This window comes from Leptonotus elevatus, chromosome 2, assembly GCF_054856555.1.
Source record: "Leptonotus elevatus isolate MCC_2025b chromosome 2, RoL_Lele_1.0, whole genome shotgun sequence".
Taxonomy (NCBI): Eukaryota; Metazoa; Chordata; class Actinopteri; order Syngnathiformes; family Syngnathidae; genus Leptonotus; species Leptonotus elevatus.
The window spans coordinates 34,935,424-34,958,876 of record NC_141240.1 but is presented as its reverse complement, the minus strand read 5'-3'; the positions used below and the strand labels follow the sequence as shown (position 1 = coordinate 34,958,876).

At 39.7% G+C, this 23,453-nt stretch overlaps 1 protein-coding gene across 1 annotated transcript; it reads right to left on the bottom strand.

Annotated features, from left to right (window-relative positions):
- Nucleotides 1-7,666: 7,666 nt before the first annotated feature.
- Nucleotides 7,667-22,921, bottom strand: slc17a9b (solute carrier family 17 member 9b). The gene is made up of 13 exons (XM_086067509.1): nt 22,312-22,921; nt 19,049-19,246; nt 18,806-18,945; nt 17,816-17,915; nt 17,607-17,737; nt 17,389-17,485; nt 15,256-15,352; nt 14,118-14,205; nt 14,000-14,034; nt 13,811-13,926; nt 11,481-11,536; nt 11,352-11,381; nt 7,667-11,019 (listed from the first exon to the last, which is right to left on the bottom strand). Exons 1-13 carry the CDS (start codon nt 22,443-22,445, stop codon nt 10,841-10,843), a joined length of 1,401 nt encoding a protein of 466 aa, XP_085923635.1. The 5' UTR covers nt 22,446-22,921; the 3' UTR covers nt 7,667-10,840.
- Nucleotides 22,922-23,453: the final 532 nt, after the last annotated feature.

Below are 23,453 nucleotides of genomic sequence, written 5' to 3'. Positions count from 1 at the left end.
CTAAGTTATGCCTGCCATCTAGAGGTGAATCGTGATACTACAACTGCATACTCACGGTTTGGCACCCACAGACTTGAATATTCTCAGATGTCTTTTTTTCTTTTTCTTTAAATATTTCTGTTTTTGTTTTACGGTTTTCTTCCCCATTTTTTTCATATATTCATCAGCATTCTTTGAGTATTTTTTTTGTATTGTAAACAAATAAATAACAATAATAATAATAATGTTTTTTTCTCTCTCCACTGTTTCTTTAGGGAACGATTAATCAAGAGGCTATTGCAGAGTGTGGTTGCCGGCCAGGCCGCTAGTTATTCATCTCTGATTTAAATATAGAAGACAAGGGGAGTGGTTAAGATATTAACTGCCGAGTGTTTTTTTTATTTTTTATTTTTTTTAATAGTTGCTCCCCATTGATTTGTGTCATGTCTTAAAACGAAAAGGACATTCTCAAAGCTCTTAAAGGATATTTGTGCAGTTTGTCACTTTTTTTACTCGCCACTGCCACCTCTGGCCCAAAACGTAACTGCAGCATTTCTGTCCGGCTCGTTCATGGTGCGCGTGCGAGTACGTGCACGATCTTAAAGCGACAGCCCCAGTTGACAAACGAAGACACGACTTCAAATGAGGTAAGAAAATTGTAAAATCACATGCGAGTTCAAATGTTGAAATGTTTCATCTGTATGGCAGAAGTCACTTACGTACATCGGAGTAAAAGCTTGATTGGACGCGAGATGTATGCAACTTTTCCTTCATGAGTCAAGATGTAATTTCATTTGATTTTTAAATCATAAGTTGATCAAATGTTCCAAGGGATTAAAAAAAATGTACGGTGTTATGTTCTGGACTCATTTTGACATTTGAATAGACTGTTGATGACATACAGCAGCGATTCTCGACCTTTATTGAAAAATCTCATAGCACTAGTGTTCATTTAATCCGTTTTTAAATTTACTCTCAGTTTTAGTCCAGTTTCAATCACGCTTGTTCGTCAACCTTATCCCGTTTTTATTTAGTCAACTATAAATCGAGCATTTTAGCCTTTTTTTAGTTCAAGAAAATAATTGTATTTGTCTAGTTTTAGTCAACAAAAAACGTCGACGTTTTAGTCTAGGACAATCATTTCACCCCTGTATATTTTTTTGTCAGCAGATAATGTTGAACATTTCGGATCTGAAACAATTTCACATCAAATTTTCTCTCATCTTTTTGATGCAAAACAACACAATTACAGTATATCAACAAGTGGTTGCTAGCTGCTGCTACGAGCTAATACGTTAGCCAGCATTAGTTAGCAATAGGATTAACATTATTGGAACGCTATAGCCATTGGATTAATGTTATGTTAAAAGTACTATAATTTTACTTTTCTTTTTTCTTTTTTTTTCTTTTCACCGTGAATCCACCTCCTGTCTCTCCCATGTGTTTGTGCATGTTGCACTTGCTAGCTGTAGATTTGAAAAGGCGTGTCACTGTGTCACATGACAGATTAGCAAAAATCGAATCATTTTCGTCTCGTTTTTGTTCATGAACTAAAATGTCCATAGATTTTAGCCCAGTTTTTATTAAGTGAATTGCATTTTCCTCTCGTCTTCATTAGTCGATGAAAATGCATACTAATTTAGTCCCAGTTATTGTTTATTAATGAGGGTTTTAGTCTAGTCTAGTTTTAGTCCGGGGAAAAATGTGTTGAAAAAAGATTTTTTGTTTAGTTTTTGTTGACGAAATTAACACTACATAGCAAAACGATTCGCAAAAAGTGAATATACAGGCTAATAGGGGTGTGAATTGCCTCGTACCTGGCGTTTTGATTCATATCACGATTCATAGGTCACGATTCGATTCGATACAGATTAATCCCGATGCAAATCTATAAATTGGTTACTGTGATTTTTTTTTTTACTCAAATTTTGAAAATACTAATCAGTAAACTTGTACATGTACATTGTAAGATTTGTATGAAAATGCATTTATCTGAAAATTCTGGTTGCAGTCTGTTTCATGTCTGAACAGCACTGAAATCAAACATTAAGGCTTAATGTTCCATTAATAGAACATTCTTTCATGCTTAATGTGTGAATCCTAACCCTAAATAAGACGTTTTGTTGAATATTCCCATAAAAAAATGTATGTTTAAAAATCGATTCGGCCGCTTATCGAATCGATTCGAGAATTGCGCGCTGTAATATCGCAAAATATTGCAGAAGCAATTTTTTCTAACAACCCTGCAGGCTTAGTATGTACCTTCTACGATCTATGCCATCTAATTTGATTGTTATGCATGTTACTATATGTGATTGGCATAGATAAACAAAGACAGTTGTTTTTTTTTTATTAGAAAATTGTCATTTTTGGTACAAATAATTGACATTGGATGCAGTGTTTGTTTCTGAGTCATTAAGAAAGAATCTGAGTGTTAGAGTGGAGATTATTTGTTCGGGCATGACGGTGGATGAGCGGTGAGCGCATCCGTGTGGAGTTTCCGTGGTCTCGCGGTGCTCGAGTGTTTGTTCCAGCTTCCTTATAAGGAAGCGTGATTGTGAAAGTGAATGTTTGTCTCTAATGTTCATATTTAGCGGATGCAGACGCAAACATGTTGACAGGTGAAATGGGACCGAGTTCCGCCCGTCGGTGTCAAGGGGTCGCCGTGTTGAAAGTTCACACAGAAAACGATGCCTCGTGTCCATGTGTGTGCGTGTGCGCTCTGCAATCAACTTCTGCTAAATACTAATTACTGAGTGCTTAGTGTGAATGCCCTTTCTATTGGGTCCCTTCAGTATAAACATTCATTATAGCTCTTTTTGCAGGGCCGTCATCATTATTCCACCAAATTCCCCCTAGGAGCGAGCCGAGGCCAGTCGCTGGGGCCGGACCAGGCTGCGGGTGGGGGGAGGCGTGCGGGGGTTGTGTGAACCGGCGTAGAACCAGAGCGCCAGGGCCTGGTAATGCACACAAGTGATATTTGTGTGCCGAGATCAAAAAGCATTTACCTTTAGATGTTTCCTACTATGAATATTCAACATCCTTATTGAAATCTAATTTGGGTCTTTTTGTCTCAGGGGTCTTTTCATCAGTGCCTGTTGCCTGAGGCCACTGCTGATTGACAGCCAAACTTTTGCAAAGAGCACGCAGATAAAAAAATAAATAAAAGGGGGCGATCTGGTTGGTGTGAGCGATGTGAAGCTGGAACAGATGAGTGGGGGTGACGGCCAGCAGGGGGCGGGGGGGGGGGGCATTTAACCTCCTCACTTGCATTCACAAACAGAATGCTGCTTCTGGTTGCTTGCTAACAAAACTAATATTTTGGAAAGGTTTCATCAATTTAGTTTCACACACACACACATTTTCTCTAGGGCTTGGTATCGATTCCAATTTCCTCAATTAATTCAATTTCAATTCACAATAGTTCAGTTCAATTCGATTTAGATTTTTCCCGATTCAATTCATTTCACTCCAATCCAATATTAATTATGGAACATCAATTCTTCTTAAATATCAAGGACATGATAAAAACGCCACAAATATTAAATTCCAAGGTACATTTCAAACACCTGTTATTATCGCTTAAGTGTTACACGAGCAAGGATGTGCTGAAAATATTTTCATAATTCTAATTCAATAATTATAAATATAAATTTAAAATATTCTGAATTGTTTAAAAGTGCAATAAAAAATGTCTTTCATAAATGTAAGAGAATACTTTTAGAATTCATGTGAACAGTAACTTCAAGAAAATAAAAATAAAAATAAAAAATTTACCTTTAAAATTCTAGTTTCTTAAGAATTTATGGGAAAAAGATATATCGAAATAATTGATTTGTGGTTTTATGAATAGATATTTGGCTTGAAAAGAGAAAATCAATTCAATATCGATTATTTGATTATCTTAAGCCCAGCACTAAACCAGCACACCACCAAGCAAAATCACCCCCCCTCCCCTTTTTCAAATTGAAATATATTTCCTTCCAAGCGACAGACATAAAGTCTGTTTGCTTCTATATTTAAACTAATCTAGCAGGATAGAGGACGTGTGATCGGCATCTTTGCCGAGATCAAATGCAATTAATTTGTTGTGTTGGGTAAAGAAAAGATTTGTCCATATTTACACAGTTGTGACGCCTCCATCTGACGCTCCCTAAAAAGGCAAAGGATTGTTTTGAACGGTTATTCCGAAACCTTACACGTCTCAACACAGGACCAGCAAAATCCTTCCATCCATCTGATATACTGCTTCTCCTCTTTGGGGTCATCCGTAAGCTGAAGCCTTTTACAGCTGACGTTGAGCGAGAGGGTATACCCTGGACTGGCCGCCAGCCAATCACAAGACACATACAGTGGATATATTTAAAAAAAAAAAAAAGTCTACACACCCCGGCTGAAATGTCAGGTTTTTGTGATATGAATAAAAGAAAGAGTCCAAGATAAATTATTTCAAAGGTTTTTCCCACCATAATATGACCTATAACCTGTACAACTTAATTGATTGCATTTTTTTTTTATTTTGTTTGTCAAGAGGGTAATTCAAACTAAACAACTGAGATGATGTGGTTGCACAAGTGTGCACACCCTCATAATTGCGGCGATGTGACTGTTCAGAATCAATCAATTTAAATGTATGTTAAATGCAAGTCAGTACAAACCTGTCATCTTTTTAAGTGCCTCTGATTAACCCCAAATAAAGCTCAAATGTTCTAGTAGGCTTTTTCTGACTTATTTTTTGTCATTTGCTTTCAGCAGAAGCCTTAAGTTCTTGTGCCTACACTGATTGTATATTGCACATTTCGCCACACGTGTTTGGGAGATTTTGTTCTAGTCTAATGAAACCAAGGTTGAACTTTTTGGCCATAACTTTATGTATGTTTTAGTGCAAACACAACGCTACTAAAAAAAGTGATTTTCTTTTGATGGAACTGGTGCATTAAACAAGGTGGAGAAAACATGAAAGCCCCACAAGGGAAGTCTCTTGGGTAATGTGAATTTTTTTTCAATGAAAAGTGGGTACTTCAACTCCAGTGGCACATAATACGGAAATATAAGGTACTGTATAATTTGACAGAAAAACAAACATAATATAGGCAGTAGGGGATTAACACACAAACACAAAGTTCAATGTTGTCCTCATCTGGCCAGTGTGTTTTTTGCATGGTTTAATGTTATTACTGCGCAGGTGCGAGCCCCGTCCCTCAGGGTTGCATTAAAATCATGCCCCTCTCAAGGCCGACTCGGCTTACGCTGTCGATTTAACGTCGGCCATATGTGTGGCAGGAGGCAAACAGCTGATGGAGTTTAATTGACAAAAATCAACATATTTGGTTGTGTGTTGCGCTTGGCGTGATAATCGTCAGTGGGCTCGGGCATTGGGATCATTTGAACAGGTCAAATATAGATCAGACCTCGCTGGACAGGAAAGACAAAATAACGGGTGAGCTATAGAATCTAGTGATATGATGTATTTCTTCCTTAGTTCCTTCTGAATCCTAATTCTAAAAGGACAGTTATATGCTTCCAACTTTGAATAGGGAAAGTCTTTCTTGCTCTACACAAAGAAAGGTCCATAAAACGGAGATCTTAGCACATCTCATCTTGTCAAAAGACATTTTGGAGTTCGAATTTCAAGCATTTGTAACATCTAATAGCTGGACTACATTATGAATTTCTGGTAATTTATTTTTACTTGAGCAGATGAGAAGACATGGTATTAGCTATTAACAAATTTCTGTTTTTAAAATGGGGAGTCAAAATGTACAGTGTGTATTTACCTCTCTTTTTTCCACATTTCTGTCTTGAAACAAAGTATGCACACAAAGTGTTTTCAGATGATCTTTTTTTTCGATCGGACCAATCAGGCGTTGTTAAGGCAGGACGAAACCAATAAGCGCTGATGGCGGGGGGGAAACAAACAAACCTAACAGACGAAGGGATGCTGAGTTTTGTGCATTTTTATTTGGTAAAGATATTTGTGCTCCCTCCACCTCCCCCCCCCCTCCCTAAAACAAGACGGAAGACGAGATTTTCATCCGCTGCCTTGATTGGTCAAAACAAAATGTGCAAAAATACCGCATCGTCCAATCAGCTCAAAGTATTGTACAGCAAGCCCCGCCTTTCCCGAACGAGTCTGCCTTGTGAATTACCAGATTGATAATGCGAAGAATTCCCTCGAGTCAATCACGATTAACAATCTGGCTGGCGAGGTTACTTTGAGCTTGAGCTTGCACTCGCAAGCAAAAAAACAAAAAAGAACGAATGGACAGTTTGTATCTGGAAAAACTCGTAAGTCAGGTCACTTGCATCTCAAGGCACCACTTTGTGTTTATCATTTCAATGAGCAAAGTATCACCCCAATTCAAGCCTTTTCAATGTTGCCTAATTTGAGAGACCGGTGACCCAAATGACCCTCTGCTCAGGCCAAAAATCATCTCAAAAGAATGGAACCCATTACATCTGCAAAAAAAGGTAGATAGATGCCATACGTTCTTCAGTTTTGTTAAAGTTTCCAGACTTTAGTGGCGTCACAAAAGAAAAAAGGGATTAGAAAGTAGTGAATTCCGTCGTGTCGGAATGGTTAAAAGTAGTAGTAAGTCACAAGGGATATTCCGAGAGTGAGCTAAAAGGCGCAGCGCAATTAGCACATAAAGCCCATCAACGGCCCCCAATATCACAGTCCTCTAAGGAGCGGCAGACTTATAATGCCTCCTGATCTATTACCACAAAGTGATTAATCCTCCCCACACAATGACCACTCTTCAACTGGGCCTCTACATTATGAGGTGGCCCTTTACGGCAGTTGGGTTTTGCGCTAATTAGCATTCAACTCAGGAAGCAGAGACAACCCCTCCACCAGGAGAAAGGACAGGAGTGGAGATGGCGACACAGTGAAATGTCATTAACTTGATGTTAATTACTAATTAATGGGGCTATTTCATTTACATGTATCTCTGGCTCTCTGATGGGCTCTGCCTATAGTGGGTTATTCTGACTGGCCGACAAATTGAGGGGGGGGGGGGGGGGGGGGTTATTATGTCTTTTCTGCTGCACTCCGCTTCCTTTCCTCTAATTAAATAGTGGGCCGCTCATCACTGTTATGTCTGCTTTTACGACGCCATTTTGTGTCAGGGGGAGCAACCCAATAAGTGGCGTGCCACCTCATTGTGGGCAAGGCTGTTTGATCATTAAGCCCACCAACTTGGAACTTCTTGTTACTTTTGGTGACCCCCCCGCCCCCCTCCCTTTCTTCTCCTCAGCACACGGGCCACCTGTTTCTATGGCAACCTAGCTGTTGGGTCCCACGAGAAGGAGTGGGCTGCTTTGACAAGTGTCTGGCCATTCACGCACGGGCAGTGCCAGCGAGCCAGCATGGCACACACTATCCTGCCATATGGTGCCACCGCATACTGCACGTCCTGCTGGGCCGGACTTGGGATGTTGGGCCGGGGGTGGATCGCAATTGGGACCAGGACTTACTGTAGAACTAGTTCTACAGCTGATGCAGTGACCGATTGTGAGGTCAGGTCAAGTCAGTCGTGTTCGGCTGCAGAAAAAAAAAAAAGCCTCCAGCCTCGCAGTTGTCTTAGAATCGACACTACTGCCTCCCAGTGGTATTGAACAGAAACTACATAAATATGCCTCGAATATTCAATATATTCTCCAAATATTGCAGCCAATTCACAAATGTTGACAAAATATTTTTTATTAAAAGTTAAGACAGGCTTTTAAATAACAGCATAAGTTAAATTTTATAATACTGCATAATCACAGTACACATTCATTTTTTTATATATCAAAACTCTCAGGAGAGCTCTCAGAAAACACACTAAGTAACCAAATTGTATAAAGGTTACAGACTGATAAAAAGACAAGTAATGCATCTTAGGAATAGTTGTTTTTTTAACAGATATGGGAACAAATGTGTTAAAGGCATTCTCATTGAACAACATCAAAAAGGTATAATAGATGTGCACTTTGAGTGAGTCCAAATGATGTTGAAATCTATGACTTTATCCTGTTTTCTATTGCTGACCCTACACAGAAGCTGTTTGTGATTGCAAATAGGAATGATATTTTCACTGTGATACAAAACAGTCTGACCAAATTTGAGGCAAGGAATGTGGTGTGGATAAAAAAATAAAAAATAAGCCCATTACAATACGCAGAAAAAGACGTGCCCTTGTATGTAAAGGTCAAGCAGATACGTAATGACACAATGATCAGTGTGATTTCCAAGCAGGCACAAAAACATAAATGCATAGATTGGCACAGTCAACTAAGCACCTGAACTGGGTCCGAAAACTTCCAACAGCAAGACCAAATACTACAAGCAATCATTTACAATTTCTATATGTGCGACAACAGAACACAAAAAAAAAGTATTCGCTCTTCTACAAAGAAGATCTCCCATTGTCTTGCAACAAGGTGCAACATTCATCATTGTCTGTGTGCAGCAAGTTCACAGCAAAGCAAAGAAGAGCGTGCGACTATAGAGGGAAGAGACGACGTCTTCCAAGTAAGCCAAATTTCGGCGATGACGAGAAGTGCGATAAGCTGCTTTCAATAAAGTCACATAAAGACTCGTCACGTTGAGCAGGCTTTTTTCCCCCTTCACTTTGCAACTTAAAATATGTATTCTCTCTTAAAAATATACCAAATGCATCTTAAGCCATAAAAATATATAAGTATGCTATTCAAAATAATGAAGTGAGGTATTTCTACTGCATAAAACGACATCCAAAAGCTCATTTTCAGTAACTTTGGTCTTTCTGCTTTCAAACATTTGTTGAGACAGCAAACAGGTAGGACGCACTTCATTAGCTCAAAGCTTCTTCACCTCACCAGAAGCGAACGTGTAACCACGGCGACGGGGAAAACAAACAGTTACAGGACGTCAGAGCGCTGCCAACAACACCTCACACAAAAACACAAGGAAGAGGCAGAACAAGCAAATGATTGACGCATTTTGGAATGAGACGAGGACGAGGTGACATTTCAGAAGCACTTTCTGGAAATGAGGAACATCCAAAGACTAAGATCTAAATCCAAATCTGGATCAACAGTAGGGATGAAAATTTGACCATAGGTACTTGGTTGACAATGGGGGGAATTACCCATTGATTAATTAGCCTCAATTGTTTCAAGAGACATTCAATACAAATGAAATTGACAACATCCTTAACAATCAATTTAATGCCTCATTATTCCCACCCCGTTTCCATGATATCATAACACTAGCCTCCAACTTCCTGTCCTGTGCATGCCTTGCCATGAAGATTCCCAAATTGTACCCGAGAAATAAAGGCTTTTAAAATGCAGAACATCTCAAACTGTTTGCAAAAGTTTCATGGCTATTGCTTAAGTACTTTTTGTGTACTCCTTAAAACGTATGCACCTTTTAAGGGAGTTTGCAATTAAAATAAAAAAAGTTTCTTTTAAATCACTTTTTGTCATATTACTGCAAAACAATCATAATGGCGACAGTAGAATGCGATTGAAACAAACAAACCTGTGGAAAGCGACATCTTGTGCCACTCATTTGATATACAGGAAAAGGAAACCACAACACCCAGAGGGAAAAGCAACCAATCAGAGAAGGAAGGCATGACTCACGAGGTGTCAATCATTTGTCATGCAATCGCAGACATGAGCACAAAAAAAAAGTGTTAGTGTTCCAATAACACTTACGACTCGACTAAGGTGCTTTTCTGGGGTGACATGAAGTTGTGAAGTTGGATATGAAAATATGAACCCAAAAGGCATGATTGTATTTATTTGATATACAGGTATGTTTCAATTAGGTCAAAACCGAATTTTATTGTAAGCTTTAAATTATACTTCAATCAATCCCACAGAGTTCAACACACACACACAAAAAAAAGAATATTTAATATAAGGTTAAATTAATTCTTGTTGTTTGAATGGAAGAGATCTGCCCATCTACAAGGCTTCCTTTAGTGGTTATATTTTATAATCTTATAATCTCTATATCTATGAGGAGCACGCGTTTTTCTGGACAATCAGAAAGAATTAATATCACACATATTCATTAAATATATTAGAATGTTGAACGTCAGCATGTGCAGTACATGTGACAAAAAAAAAAAGAAGAATATTATCAATGTAAAAAAACAAAACATTATTAGAGTTTTTTTGTTTTTTTTTAGTCATGACATGCAGTGGCGAGGTCAGGCCTCCTCTGCCTGCCCTGATCCCTGATCTCTGAGCAATGTAACAGGTGAGTCTGGGGTCACGGGGTTTTTGCCTGCAACAAGTGTGTCGCAATTGCACAACAAATGATTAAAACATTGTGTCTCTTATTGGGCGTGTTGGTTTCTTGTATAGCGGAACCCCGCTATTCGCATAAGTTAAGGACCGGGCCAGACCACAGATAACGGCCATTACAATTGCATTGAAGAAGGAAATACTTTTTACGGCAGAAAGCATTTCTAAAACAGGTCAAGATGGGGCCGCAGAGCGCCGATTGATTCACGGAATATATTTATCAAGCACTAATGGCAAGCCATAACGACTGTTTTAACAAACATGACAGAAAATGATTTGATTTCCCCTTCCTAGCTACAAAATGGAGCTACTCTAAGTTCTATTGAACCGTGAGGTGCTTTTTGTGCATCCTGAAAAGTTACCTTCCCCAATAGCTGGCCTCCGGGATCAGTTCCCTGACACCACGCTGGTCTTTTTATGATTTGAGGTTGTGTATCTACAGTATGTGAGCAACAATAGGGAGACACAGCTGTGTGCTTTGTGCGCATGTTCTACGCAGTATGTATGTATGTGTGTGTGACAGACAAGACAGACCTCCCACGCTGACAATCAAGTCCAGTCCGGGGCGGAGAATTCAAATATGGATGCGGTGATGGCGTAATTTGCTGGGTTCGATGTCGACGCGGCGGGCCTCGGCGAAAGCCAAGAAGATGCACAGGCCGAGCAGATTGACGAGGGTGATGAGGCCGAACATGAACGCCCATGAGCCTGTGGACTCGATGAGATACCCCGAGAAATACACCATAAGGACTCCTATACACACACACAAACGATAGATTAGGCCAAAGAGATGAAAGGTCTGTGATGGCATCACGTTGCCACTGGGAAAATGTCACAGTTAATTGCGACTGCCATTGTGCGTCGTCCATTATTCATCTGTCGCAGACGCCATGATGCTGTTTTCTTGATGAAACAAACATGACGCGCGGGAGGCGACGCCGCTGATAGCAGGCGTGTGAGCTCAAAGTCGGCATTTTGAGCGGTGGATTAATTATTTGACTAAAGCGCGTGTTAAAAGGTGACAAAAAAATCTTTGGAAAGATTTATGTTGTTTTCACCGCTGTTGTCAAATGAAAGAAACTCACCTGAGAATGCCCCGCATGTGTTCATAACACCTGTCAAAAACACACACACACACACGAAGGCTGTGTTCAACTTTGATACAAAATGATCCTCCTGTTGAGTTATTCATCCACACATTGTTTTTCACTTACCAAACAAGGCCCCTGCGCAAGATGGAGCAAGATCCTGAACGTTTACAGATACACCACTGTAAAGCAAAAGTGTCATTAGCTCACCTCTTTCAGTTGATTACTGTCAAATATGGGTGACAATACGATGAGGAATAAATGTGGAAACATGTTGAAGATGTAAAAAAAAAAAAAGAAGCACAAATTGAAAAATAGTGGCAATTATGAATGCAGTTTGAGACCAAAAGCATCACAAGTTGCAATTCCCCGACCTTCGAGGGGCAAATGGTATGTCTTGATTTCAGCTTTTAACTCATTCACTGCCATTGACAGCTATAGACGTCAAAAATTAATTTGAACTATTTCTATGAGTTTATTTTTTTCCATTTTTGTTAACAAGAGTATGAAAACCTAGAATTAGTTTGGGTATATTTAGAACAGATATAAAATTTGTGATTAATCATGAGTTAACTAGTGAAGTAATGCAAATAATTACGATTACAAATTGTAATCCCCTGATTTCTTTTTTTTTTATTTAAAAAAAAAAGATTATTAAAAATTAGGGGCGTCATGAGAGTAGTATTTTTAATGGTAATTAATCGCATGACTTCACTCACGATTAATCACAAATGTATATCTGTTCTAATACAATATAAAAAAACAATTGTTTTTCATACTCTTGTTAACAAAAGTAGGATTTTTTTTTTTTTTTAGAAATTGTTCAAATGAATGTTTGACGTCTATAGTCGTCAATGGCAGTGAATGAGCTAATGTACAATGATCAGAAATCAATTCTCTAATAAGCAGCAACTGTTCTGACACAGAAATGCTGCCATTTTGTTGCCGTGATTTATCCCCTTCATAGAGCAGAGAAAATAAAACACGCAGCCTGTATTTGTCATTGAACCATGAATTTTCTTGAGATGGAATGCAAATAAGATAAACATGCTAATACTTTATTTCTTTCTGGAATGTGACCGACCCGGTATGCCACATCTAACCCGGAATGTCAGATGTTTTGTCACACACACAAAACAACTGTTATGGCAAAAACATTACTAATCTCCTTCAGTGATTTTCAAAATATTTGCGGTTATAATTTTATTTGGAACGTACAAACCCATTTTGTGGTTCCAACATTACTTGGAATCTAAAAAAGGTCACTTCGACCCATTATTTTCCATAACTCCCACAAGGTACAACAATCACTCATTGTCAGTCATTGTGTTATCAAGTTGTGCATTTGAATGCAGAAGAAAATCCAGTTGGATAAATACTGTGGACCCTTGCATATTCAACTATTTGCAGATTCCAGATTTTTCTGAAAACCTATCCTTAGTTATTCAAAGACAAACTCGCCTATTTGAGATTTTTTGTAGGATTGCAAAATGCTGTCTACAGGGAGTATGGTATTTAATGTACATATATCTTATTCTTTGTAAGCCATTCTAACACGATGCTAAGTTTCAACATCAACACTGCGCTTAAATATTGGAAAAGAAAAAGTGTAAAAATAATGGTTTAATTAAAATGAATTGAAAGTTACAAAATGTACTGATTTTTTTTTTTAAACAAACAGTTAAGAATATATGCAAATGTATTCTATTGTACCTAAAAGTTAAATACAAATCAACTATACTTACAAAATGTACTGTACTTGAATGAAAAGTAACAAATGTACTGAATAAAACAGAAAAACAAAATGCAAATGCACTGTATGTAAATGTGTAAATGCAAATGCACTGAACTTAAGTTAAATATAAATCTGCAATTAAAAATGTCTTGTGTTGGATTTAAAAATAAATAAAAGTTCAACCAGAATGTATGCTTAGCTACAAGTGTCATTCTAAAATGTTTGACAGTATTGCATGTTTTTAAATGTTGTCCATTTTATTTGTATTTAATTCAGTGAGACTTTTGCATACCACTAGAGGGAGCCCATGCACCATTGGTGGTACTCGTACCACACTGAGAATAACTATTATGGGAGGTAAGTTATTTCGAGAAATTCTCTTATCATGAGGGTAATGCTCCAAATAAGTGTTATTGTATTTTATTATTATCTATTTGTTATGTTTTTTTTCTTCTTTTTCTGTATTTTCTGTCTGGTGTGTTGTTATGGATAACCCTGTTGTATTTCCTGCGTGGGACACCCTCGCAAACCAGATGTTGCATCTCAAGTGGTTTATCCTAAAGACTTTTCGACAACAAATAGCAGGACTATCACACAATCTTTGGTCAAGACAAATAACTTCACAGAGATGACCAAGTGAGAGGTTTTTGTCAACTATCACCACAAGGGGCAGTATCTAAGGTAACAGGCAATAAAGAAAGAAGAGAATGCTTGACAATACCTGTGACTGAAGGTGGTGAGGCCCATAGTGGCCGACACAAAGGCTATGGCCCAGGAGAATGTGGTGTTTCCGCACAGGAGCAGGGTAAACACACTGGAAACCCCCATTGAAAAAAACTAGAGAAAGAAATGTACAAACACACGTGAATCAAAAACTGAAAGGATCAGGACATTTGCATGATGACTCTACCTGCATCAACTTCCTCACCGAGGCCGTGTCAAAGCCTGTTGGGACGACATTTGGACAGCCGTTTGAGTGAAACAAGTACATTTGAAAACGGCGATGCCTACAGAGTGGACTTTTCTACCTTGACTTATGAGGTGGTCAGACAGGTAGCCACTAAAGAGCGATGAGGGGATTGCCACCAACCAAGGGATGACATTGAACACCCAACCCTGGAGGGACACAATATCAATTAACCGCACAACACATAGGGACATTCTTAGTCAAGTTAAAATGCATTTGCTTCTGGCGTACTACTTTTCCTCATTACAATTGAACTCATTACAATTGAAAAGGAAAACAATCCCCCTCCAAAAGTATTGGAATGGCATAGTCAATGTATGTTTTTGTTGAATACTGAAGGAGATGAATATGAAACAATTGTATTTGGATTAAATGTCTTCAGTCCACAACAAAAACAAAAGAACTGACCACGTTGTTCTTTGGAGGGGTCTGTATGTTTGCATACAAAATATATTTGTATCTTCAATCTTTTGCATTACTTTGCATGCTCTTCCTCCACAATAGCAGTCTTGTCTGCTGCCATTACTGTAATTCCTGCTGTCCATGACGAGGAGAGAAGCGTAGTCACAGTATTAGTAACTAAAGTAAATTACCGTATTATGATGGACAAGCACAGAGAAAGCATTGCATATTCATAACAAGGGTATAAACCCTCGGCTTTACGTTTATTCATCCACACAATACAGTTGGGCATGCACTTGGTTCTAAAAGAGATTTATCACAAGTAGGGGTGTGAATTGCCTCGTACCTGGCGATTCGATTCGTATCACGATTCATAGGTCACGATTCGATACAGATTAATCCCGATACGAATCTATAAATTGATTATTGCGATTTTTTAAAACTCAAATTTTGAAAATACTCATCAGTAAACTGTAAGTTTTGTATGAAAATGTATTTGTCTGAAAATTCAGGTTGCAGTCTGTTTCATGTTCGAACAGCACTGAAATCAAATATTAAGGCTTAATGTTCCATTAATATAACATTCTTCCATGCTTAATGTGTAAATCCTAACCCTAAGTAAGACGTTTTGTTGAATATTCCCATCAAAAATTGATGTTTAAAAATCGATTCGGCCGAATATTGAATCGATTCGAGAATTGCGCGCTGTAATATCGCGATATATTGCAGAATATAAAAAAAATCTAACACCCCTAATCACAAGTGTGCCTTCATTGTTTTTGCCCTGCTCAGGTTACCTTGGCATAAGGGAACGTTTCTTTAAAGAAGGTTGGCAGCCATGACAACAAAGTGAAGAAGGTGCTTGCTGTGCAAAGGTGAGTAATGATCACGGCGCTGGTCAACAAATAAAACAAAATAGAGAAACACGCATACATCAATGAGAACATTCATTGGTAACACATGATGTAGATGTAAACACACACAAGGTACAATATGTTGATTTTTTTGGGGTAGTTGTTAAGAGCCAAAGTTGCTCTATGTGCTGTTGTTTTCCCATTAAAGCAAATTGATTCTTGCTTTTAAATGTATCCATTAACAATTACCTGATGTGTTATTCTTCTGGTATATCATAAAATAAAGGAAACCAGACCAGAGAGAAATTGCTTGGAAGCTGAAAAACAAACCTTACAAATAATGTGGCATTTGAAAACTTGAGTGATTAAGTCGTGTAAATAGCAAACTATACAACATTCTTGGTTTAACATTTAAAACAATTCATGAAAGAAAAAAAAAAAGAAAAAAAAAGACTATTAATCTGCACTAATTTAATTTAAATGACCTGTTTTGGATATTACGTAAAAAAATTCTGTAGTCTGAAATGTTGATGTCATTGAGACCATGGTTAAAAAGTTTTTTTCCCCTTATTTCATGAAATGGGGAATATAACTCATATGCTTCATTAAAACATGAGGTGAGACATGGGTGGAGGTCGACAGAAATTTGAAGACAATTAAACTGATGACTGGTGAGCCTAACCAGATGAAGATTTTAGCAAGAGGATGTTGCTGCCAATCAGGTGCTGGATCCAACTGAGCCTTAAAGGCACTGTCCAACGTCACTGTCGGCAGACGGGATGTTGCGTTGAGTGACTGGAGTGAAAAAAATGAAGTATACCACAACAAAACGTGCAGCGGATAATGCACGTTCGAAAACGAGAGTAAATCTAGACTTGGCATTTACCCGCTTCCGAGGTCTGAAGGAGCGGCTCGGACTGAGGCGCGACGCAGAGTTGGCCTGCTTGCTTATTCGACAGGTAAATGCCAAAAAGAAAAGAAAATGTTAGCTTGCTGATTTAGCGACGTGCTAGGTTAAGTCACATTGACATGGGTAACTTGGCAATATAGAGGGTCGAACTTTTTTTATATCCTTATATTTACGGTCCGTTGTGGTAAAGAAGGAGCTGAGCCGAAAGGCAAAGCTCTCGATTTACCGGTCGATCTACGTTCCTACCCTCACCTATGGTCACGAGCTGTGGGTCGTGACCGAAAGAACAAGATCCCGGATACAAGCGGCCGAAATGAGTTTCCTCCGCAGGGTATCCGGGCTCTCCCTTAGAGATAGGGTGCGAAGCTCGGTCATCCGGGAGGGGCTCAGTGTCGAGCCGCTACTCCTCCGCGTTGAGAGGAACCAGTTGAGGTGACTCGGGCATCTGGTTCTGATGCCTCCTGGACACCTCCCTGGAGAGGTGTTCCGGGCATGTCCCACCGGTGGAAGGCCCCGGGGACGACCCAGGGCACGCTGGAGAGACTAAGTGGGAACGCCTTGGGATCCCGTCAGAGGAGCTGGCTGAAGAGGCTGGGGAGAGGGAAGTCTGGGCTTCCCTGCTAAAGCTGCTGCCCCTGCGACCGGACCCCGGATAAGCGGTAGATGATGGATGGATATTTACACCTGGCAATAAGTGAAGCTAAGCCAAAAGGCTGTAGCAAACTTTTGGTTGCAGGTTGGGTAGTTTCCGACGCTCTGGACGGCCGTGAAGGCATCACAGACTGTTTTTTTGGGAAGCTACGCACGCTATTGGCTGTTTTGTTCTTGAAAACTGTTAGCTCCACACTTGTCCTGATTATTTCCCCATCGTTACAAGGCGAATGTGGTTTTGAACTATTATCCCTGTCTCGGATCAGTAATGTGACCATTTGCAAGATGCCTCATCACTCACTCTCGCAGCTTGCTTGGCCGAGTGCTGTCTCACGCAGGCGGCGTGAACGTTGAGCTCGTATGGGATGAACCATGGGAGGAGTCCGTTTTGAATTGTTTGTTTACAAACAGAAATGGTCAAAACTGCGGACAGTGCCTTTAAAATCTTTAACATGGACCAACACATTTTACATATGTTCTCCACGCATGCATGGTCTTCTCAATCAGTTTCTCACCAGACTGCAGGTTGTTTGAAGAGCCGTAACCAATGCCTTTTGGTCAATTTGGACTGTGGACCACCACTTCCCAGGGACTCCAGAGTGATGATTGGCCCTGCGAGTACAAAAGAACACAGGCAGGTTTGCATACGAGAGGACGTTGACCTCATTGGTTCCGATAAGACAGGACACCAGACAGCACAAAAAGACTATAAAAAAAAAAAAACCTCACTAGCCTTCTCCTCGGAGTAAGTATTTCCACATGCAGTATGCCCACATTACGGCCAGCAGACCCGACACATAGAAGACACTCTCCCAGCCGTACAGGTCCAACATGAGGGAACCGGCCCCTCCGATCACAAGGGTGCTGCAAAAGGTCACACAGGCGCACGTGTTGCAATGGCCCCCTCCGCACGAAATGTTCCTTACGCAAGACGTGACTCACCCTAAATAGGATCCGCTGCCCACGGTGCTCATGAGGAAGCCTCGCTCACTCTCCACCACCTTCTGCGAGCACAGGCTCGCCAAAGAAGGGTAATGAACACCTGCAATGAATATAGCACAAATAATCAACAACAAAGAGTATACGCAAAAGTATAATCTAGACAAGATGCACAATCAGTGTGTTTGTTGTTGCAGCTTCCAAATGAGACCAAGTGTACCGCATCATTGCTGAGGTATGCAAACTCTACCATAGCTCAAAACGAAATTGTGCAACATCAAGGAAACTTGCAATCTTCTTATTCTTCAGTCTTTTCCAATTCAATTCATATGAGAATTCTCCAAAAGTTCCTTTCGCGCAACTTAGTGTAACTTTATTGTTATGTAGCACTTTCACAACAGCTCTGTCTGTACACAATACATAAACTAATACAATCATAAATAACCAGACAAAACTTCTTCGCCAATCTAAATAAACCATAAAGCGCCCTTCACATTGGCACATACAGAAGGAGCAGAGTTTTCCCGCTAAAACTGGGTTGGATTCTCACCATTCGTCAGTTAGCGAGTAACATGCGCGTGCTTTTTATTGCCTTTTTATTATGCATTCTTTCTGTTTTTAAGGGTTAAAATCAGTATGACTGTCTGATAACTGTATAACTGTCCCGTTTTTTTTTTATTGTTTTAGTGCGTGTGTCTCTGTTTTATGTTTGTTTACATTGGACCAAGAGTCCGGAATAAAGTTGAATTGAATTGAATACTCCATAGCAGTAAAAGTATTTTCTTTTCTTTTTTTATCATGCAATGCTGTGTACTGGATGTCATTAGGTTGCCCAGGTCTAGCTAAGAGCGAGTCGGAATAGGCTCTATATTTAGTGCAAACACAATTACTTGCAGGACTGGCCAAACAACTACAATACAGGTCTGATGAAGCATTCGTGTACACACGGTCATCCTGCCAAGATTATGACTATTGGCAATCAAGCGAGTTCACCTTGTAAAAGGCCCATGAGGAAGCGGGCCAGTGTCATTGAGAAGATTGGCTGGGAGCAAAAATTTGCCAAGATGGGAGTGAAGGCTGTCATGGAGCCCCAGGCAGCAGCAGAGAGCAAGAGGACTTTTTCTCCTCCCACCCTGTGAACACAAAGAGAAGTACCGCATTAGCATCAACCCGTGACTGTGACTTTGTTATGTGATCCATGGTAGGATCCAAACATCAACACATGGCGACACCCACCGGTCGCTGACGTAGCCTCCAAACACTTGTGTGAAGCAGTAACCCCAGAAGAAGCTGCCCAGAACCATGCCAGACTCCTTCTTGCTCCAGTTGAACTGCTCCGCCATGCTGACGGCACAAATGGGCATCGCCACCCGGGCACAGTAGAGGAGGCAGGTACCAAGCAAAAGCACCACTGTCCATATCCTCGCCACCGGCCTGCACAGGTTTCAACATGATGACAGTTTTATATGTGACATGGGTCTTCACTGTCTATTTCTTTTAAAGTCCTTTTTACTTGTACTCCTTGGCTTTCAGCACAGCATGAGATTGTGTTTGTTTGTACTGTTTCTAGTTGTATTTGTGTTTTTCAGTCATGCATTTTTAATTGTCTTCAGATCAATTTTGGCTGATGTACAAAACAATTTTTCTGCTACGGTTGTTTTTAAAGCTCTCTTGACAAAAAAACTTAATTTTCTGTCGACAATTCAGATTATCGCGCCGTTGTAACTACGTGACTACTTCGGTAAATGCTGGCACGAGGACCCCCCTTAGCGGTTCACCAATGTGCCTGATGTAAAACAACGCAGGCAAGGACCGCTTAGTAGTCCAACAATATGCCCAATGTAAAATACACAAACTCAGCACTGAACTAAAGCTAGCATTACCATAGCGTTTTTAATTCACTGATGCCATCACACCACAAGATTTTTTTTTATTTGTTATTGTTTAAATACTGTACAGGGTGTAAATGTAAAAAAAACATAAATAGAAATTAAAATAGGAATTTTCTGTTTTTGGAGCTTGGGAACGGATTAATTGCATTTACATTATTTCCTATGGGAAAACAATTTTTCGGAGGTTGAACAATTCAGACTTTGAACACTTCGCAGGAACGAATTATGTTCAAACTCCGAGGTACCACTGTGTCTTTGTTCATCTTTCTATGCAGCCATTCCCACACCATGTTAATACTCGGGCGGGACGCCCAAGTAAACTGGCCGCCGCCCAATAAGTTTTCTAGAAAATTTACTGTGTTTTCAAGACTTAAAAGTCTTAAAATATTCTTATGTGTGCACCGAATTCCCGAGACGTTTTCCTTCAAGACAACCCTCGGGACAAATTTTGCTGTGCCAACGCGCGTTTCTGATTGGTGGGCTGGTTCGCTCTTGTTGCTAGTTGGCTGCTGGCTTGTATTAAAGTATAGCGGCGGACGGAGGGGAGAAGGCAGAAGAGAGTTGCAGCTGTATGTGGAGATGGAACGAGAAAGTGAATAAAAAGAGAAAATAAAACGCCAAATTGCAGTGTGACCTCCTGTCTCCTGTACTTCATTTCGTCTACCCCGTTTGGAGCCCACCTTTTTTGCGACGTGCAGCCGCCGGGCGCTATCCGCGGAGACGATTCGAACACCGAGCAGGAACGAATAACAAAATACTGCCGGTATTTGCATTGTGTAAAACACCATTGATTTGGCTAAGAAACTCCGGAAAATGGCTTCAGATGAGAGACATGCTTACGAGGCAAGCTATCAATTACGCGGTCGTACATGGGAATAGAGCAGTCGCGAGATAATTCCACATCATTTAATCCATGGTTCGGAAGGGGAAGAAGCAAGAAAATGAAGTTGGGGTTTGCCATCATTCCGGGAGGATTAACGAAGCAACTCCAACTGGTTATTGAAACTGGGCTTTGAAAGTAAAGTTGTGAGAAGCATGGGAGCGATCAATGAGGGAAGGCGAACACACTCCACCAAAACAAACTGGGAGGATGGATTGTGTACGTCTGGGTTAAAGTGTCTGATGTTTTTCATTGTTTTGCTTTCTTCTCTGTAAGGTAAGCATGATTAATTTCAGCCAGAATTATCACATATTTTCTCTTTAACCACCGCAAAGCACTTAGTACACTTTATGCTCGCAGTTTGTGCTTTGGGATCGTGTATTCACGTCAGATCTGTCCCGATCCAGTTTTTTTTTTCACTTATAATCCGATATGACAGCCTTATTTTATTTGTATTATTATTTTAATATAAAATAAGTGCAAAAAATATTGAGTTACTGAGTAATGTTACATTTTTACTCTGAAAATTCACTGGAATGCACGATATGAAGTGCAAAATGGCACAAATTCCCCCCCACTCCGTCGTAAAACACACAACCATTCACACTCACAATCACACCCATGGACAATTTGGATTGTTCAATTAACCTACCATGCCTGTTTTTGGAATGCGGGAGCAAACCGGAGACGATTATTCCCAAAACGAATCTATAAATTGATTATTGCAATTTTTTTTAAACTCAAATTTAGAAAATACTAATCAGTAAACTTGTACATGTACACTGTAAGATTTGTATGAAAATGTATTTATTTATCTGAAAATTCAGGCTTATAAATGAGCCACTGCATTTAACAAACAAGTTGCAGTCTGTTTCATGTTTGAACAGCACTGAAATAAAATATTAATGCTTAATGTTCCATTAATATAACATTCGTACATGCTTAATGTGTGAATCCTAACCCTAAGACGTTTTGTTGAATATTTTCATCAAAAAATTATGTTTAAAAATCGATTCAGCTGCATATCGAATCGATTCGAGAATTGCGCGCTGTAATATCGCGATATATTGCCAAATCAATTTTTTCTAACACCCCTACTGTTTTATGTCCTCATTCTAATAAACTGTTTTTAATTGTGCATTGATGCTTTTAATATTTTATATAAGATGCTTTGAATCACTGTGTGTGTTATACACACACAGTGATTCAAAGCATCTTATAATGGCAAGTTATAAGCTTGCCATTGCCTGAACAAGGTTGACTGTAGAAAATTATCCAACTTGACTAAATTGGTCCTAAAATTTTGTTCATCTATCTAAAGTTGGCCAGTGACGAATAGAGACAGGCTGACTAATAACATTTATGAGTAAACTGAGAGAAACATCTTATTACAGGATACTGTCTATACTTTTTGTGACTTTTTTTTGGTGGTGTGATGTGAGTTTTTTCCTGTGTAAAAAGTAAAGGTTGGAAAACAATACGTCATACTCATTATATTTCGTTGCATTTGTTTTCACATAGAGGAGGCACACAGAGTAAGTTAGCGCCTCCTAACTCAGAGAAGCAAACCTTAACAACTAAACGACATTTAAGTTCCACTACATGTCATTTCATAAGTGGAATAGTTTGTTTAACTCTCAAGTTATCGATAGCAACTACCTTGACAGATCAACAATCGGCACAGGAAATGTTTAAATGGCTCACCCACACTCGCACACAAACGTTACCTTGACCAGTTATTGTTGTGTTCGGCCCACTTCTTGTGACATCCAGGGACTCCAGTCTTGTCGTCAGGATGGTTCTCCTTGTGACAGAGCAAATCTGGATCACAGTTCTTGCCATATTTTTGAATCACTGCCATTCAACCAACGCGCTGCCCGGGATTTTCGCGGCAGCCTCGACCGTTGCCTTCAATTTCTTTCCTGCAGCGCAAACAGGAAGACACGGCGGACTTTCGGCATTCGGAGACTCATATCTAGCCGTGAAAACGCCTCACGAACGGCCGACCGGAAACTGAGCGAAGAAGACTTGTTTGTCCTGATGCCCCACTGAGGAGAAATCCACGTGTCGGTTTTTACCTCTGCGCGTCTTTGTGTGATCGGTAGAGGGCGCTCAACCAGGAAGTGATTTCACCACAGCAAAACTCTAGCCACACAACCCGATGAAAATATCCAATATAAGTCAACCATCGCTGCATTTCCTCTTTTTTTGCCACCCTGACGTACTTTGACTTTGCAGGTCGACGTTACGGTGACACTTGCGCCGAGTAGCCGCTGCGAATGCGATCATACGAAGGATGCTGTGGGAAATTGACTACGTGAGCACACAGAAGGAGCCTGCGGTTATGTAAAGAACACGTGCTAACTTTCAGATGCTGCTGGTTACGCATACTTCCTCACCCAGGGTTAAACATGTCAGTAACACTATCGTTTTTGAAACTTGCACATTTTATGCATGGCAAGGCCATTTTATTTAAATTTTATTACTAAGACATTCGCAAAGTAAAGAGATATTTTTTTTGCTTTTTAACAAGTAAAAGTAACATTTTTAAGAGAAGCAGCCTGCGGTTATGTAAACAACATGTTAACTTTCAGCTGCTGAAAGCCTCGCTTCCTGACCCAGGTTTAACATGTCAGTATCATATTTTGAGACATGCAAATTTTATGCAAGGCAATTTTATTTACTAAGACATTTGCAAAGTAAAGAGAAAAAAGTAGCTTTAAGAAAATAAAGTACATTTAGTTCTCAGAATTGTTTTTAATGTTAACTGCAAACAGACAATGAACCTGCAAATAGCAATCTATGTGGCCTTGCTGATAGGATGGACACAATGAATAACAGGGTGGACACTTTGGGTGTAAAAAGTTTT

What these genes read in the sequence shown, in the direction of transcription:
- slc17a9b (XM_086067509.1), bottom strand. Translation starts at nt 22,445, where the DNA reads ATGGCAGTGATTCAAAAATATGGCAAGAACTGTGATCCAGATTTGCTC. An exon ending in GGAGGCTACGTCAGCGACCG is followed by an intron (nt 18,946 to 19,048) that starts GTGGGTGTCGCC and finishes TTGTGTTCACAG; the next exon opens with GGTGGGAGGAGAAAAAGTCC. An exon ending in TTCAAACAACCTGCAGTCTG is followed by an intron (nt 15,353 to 17,388) that starts GTGAGAAACTGA and finishes TTTGTTGACCAG; the next exon opens with CGCCGTGATCATTACTCACC.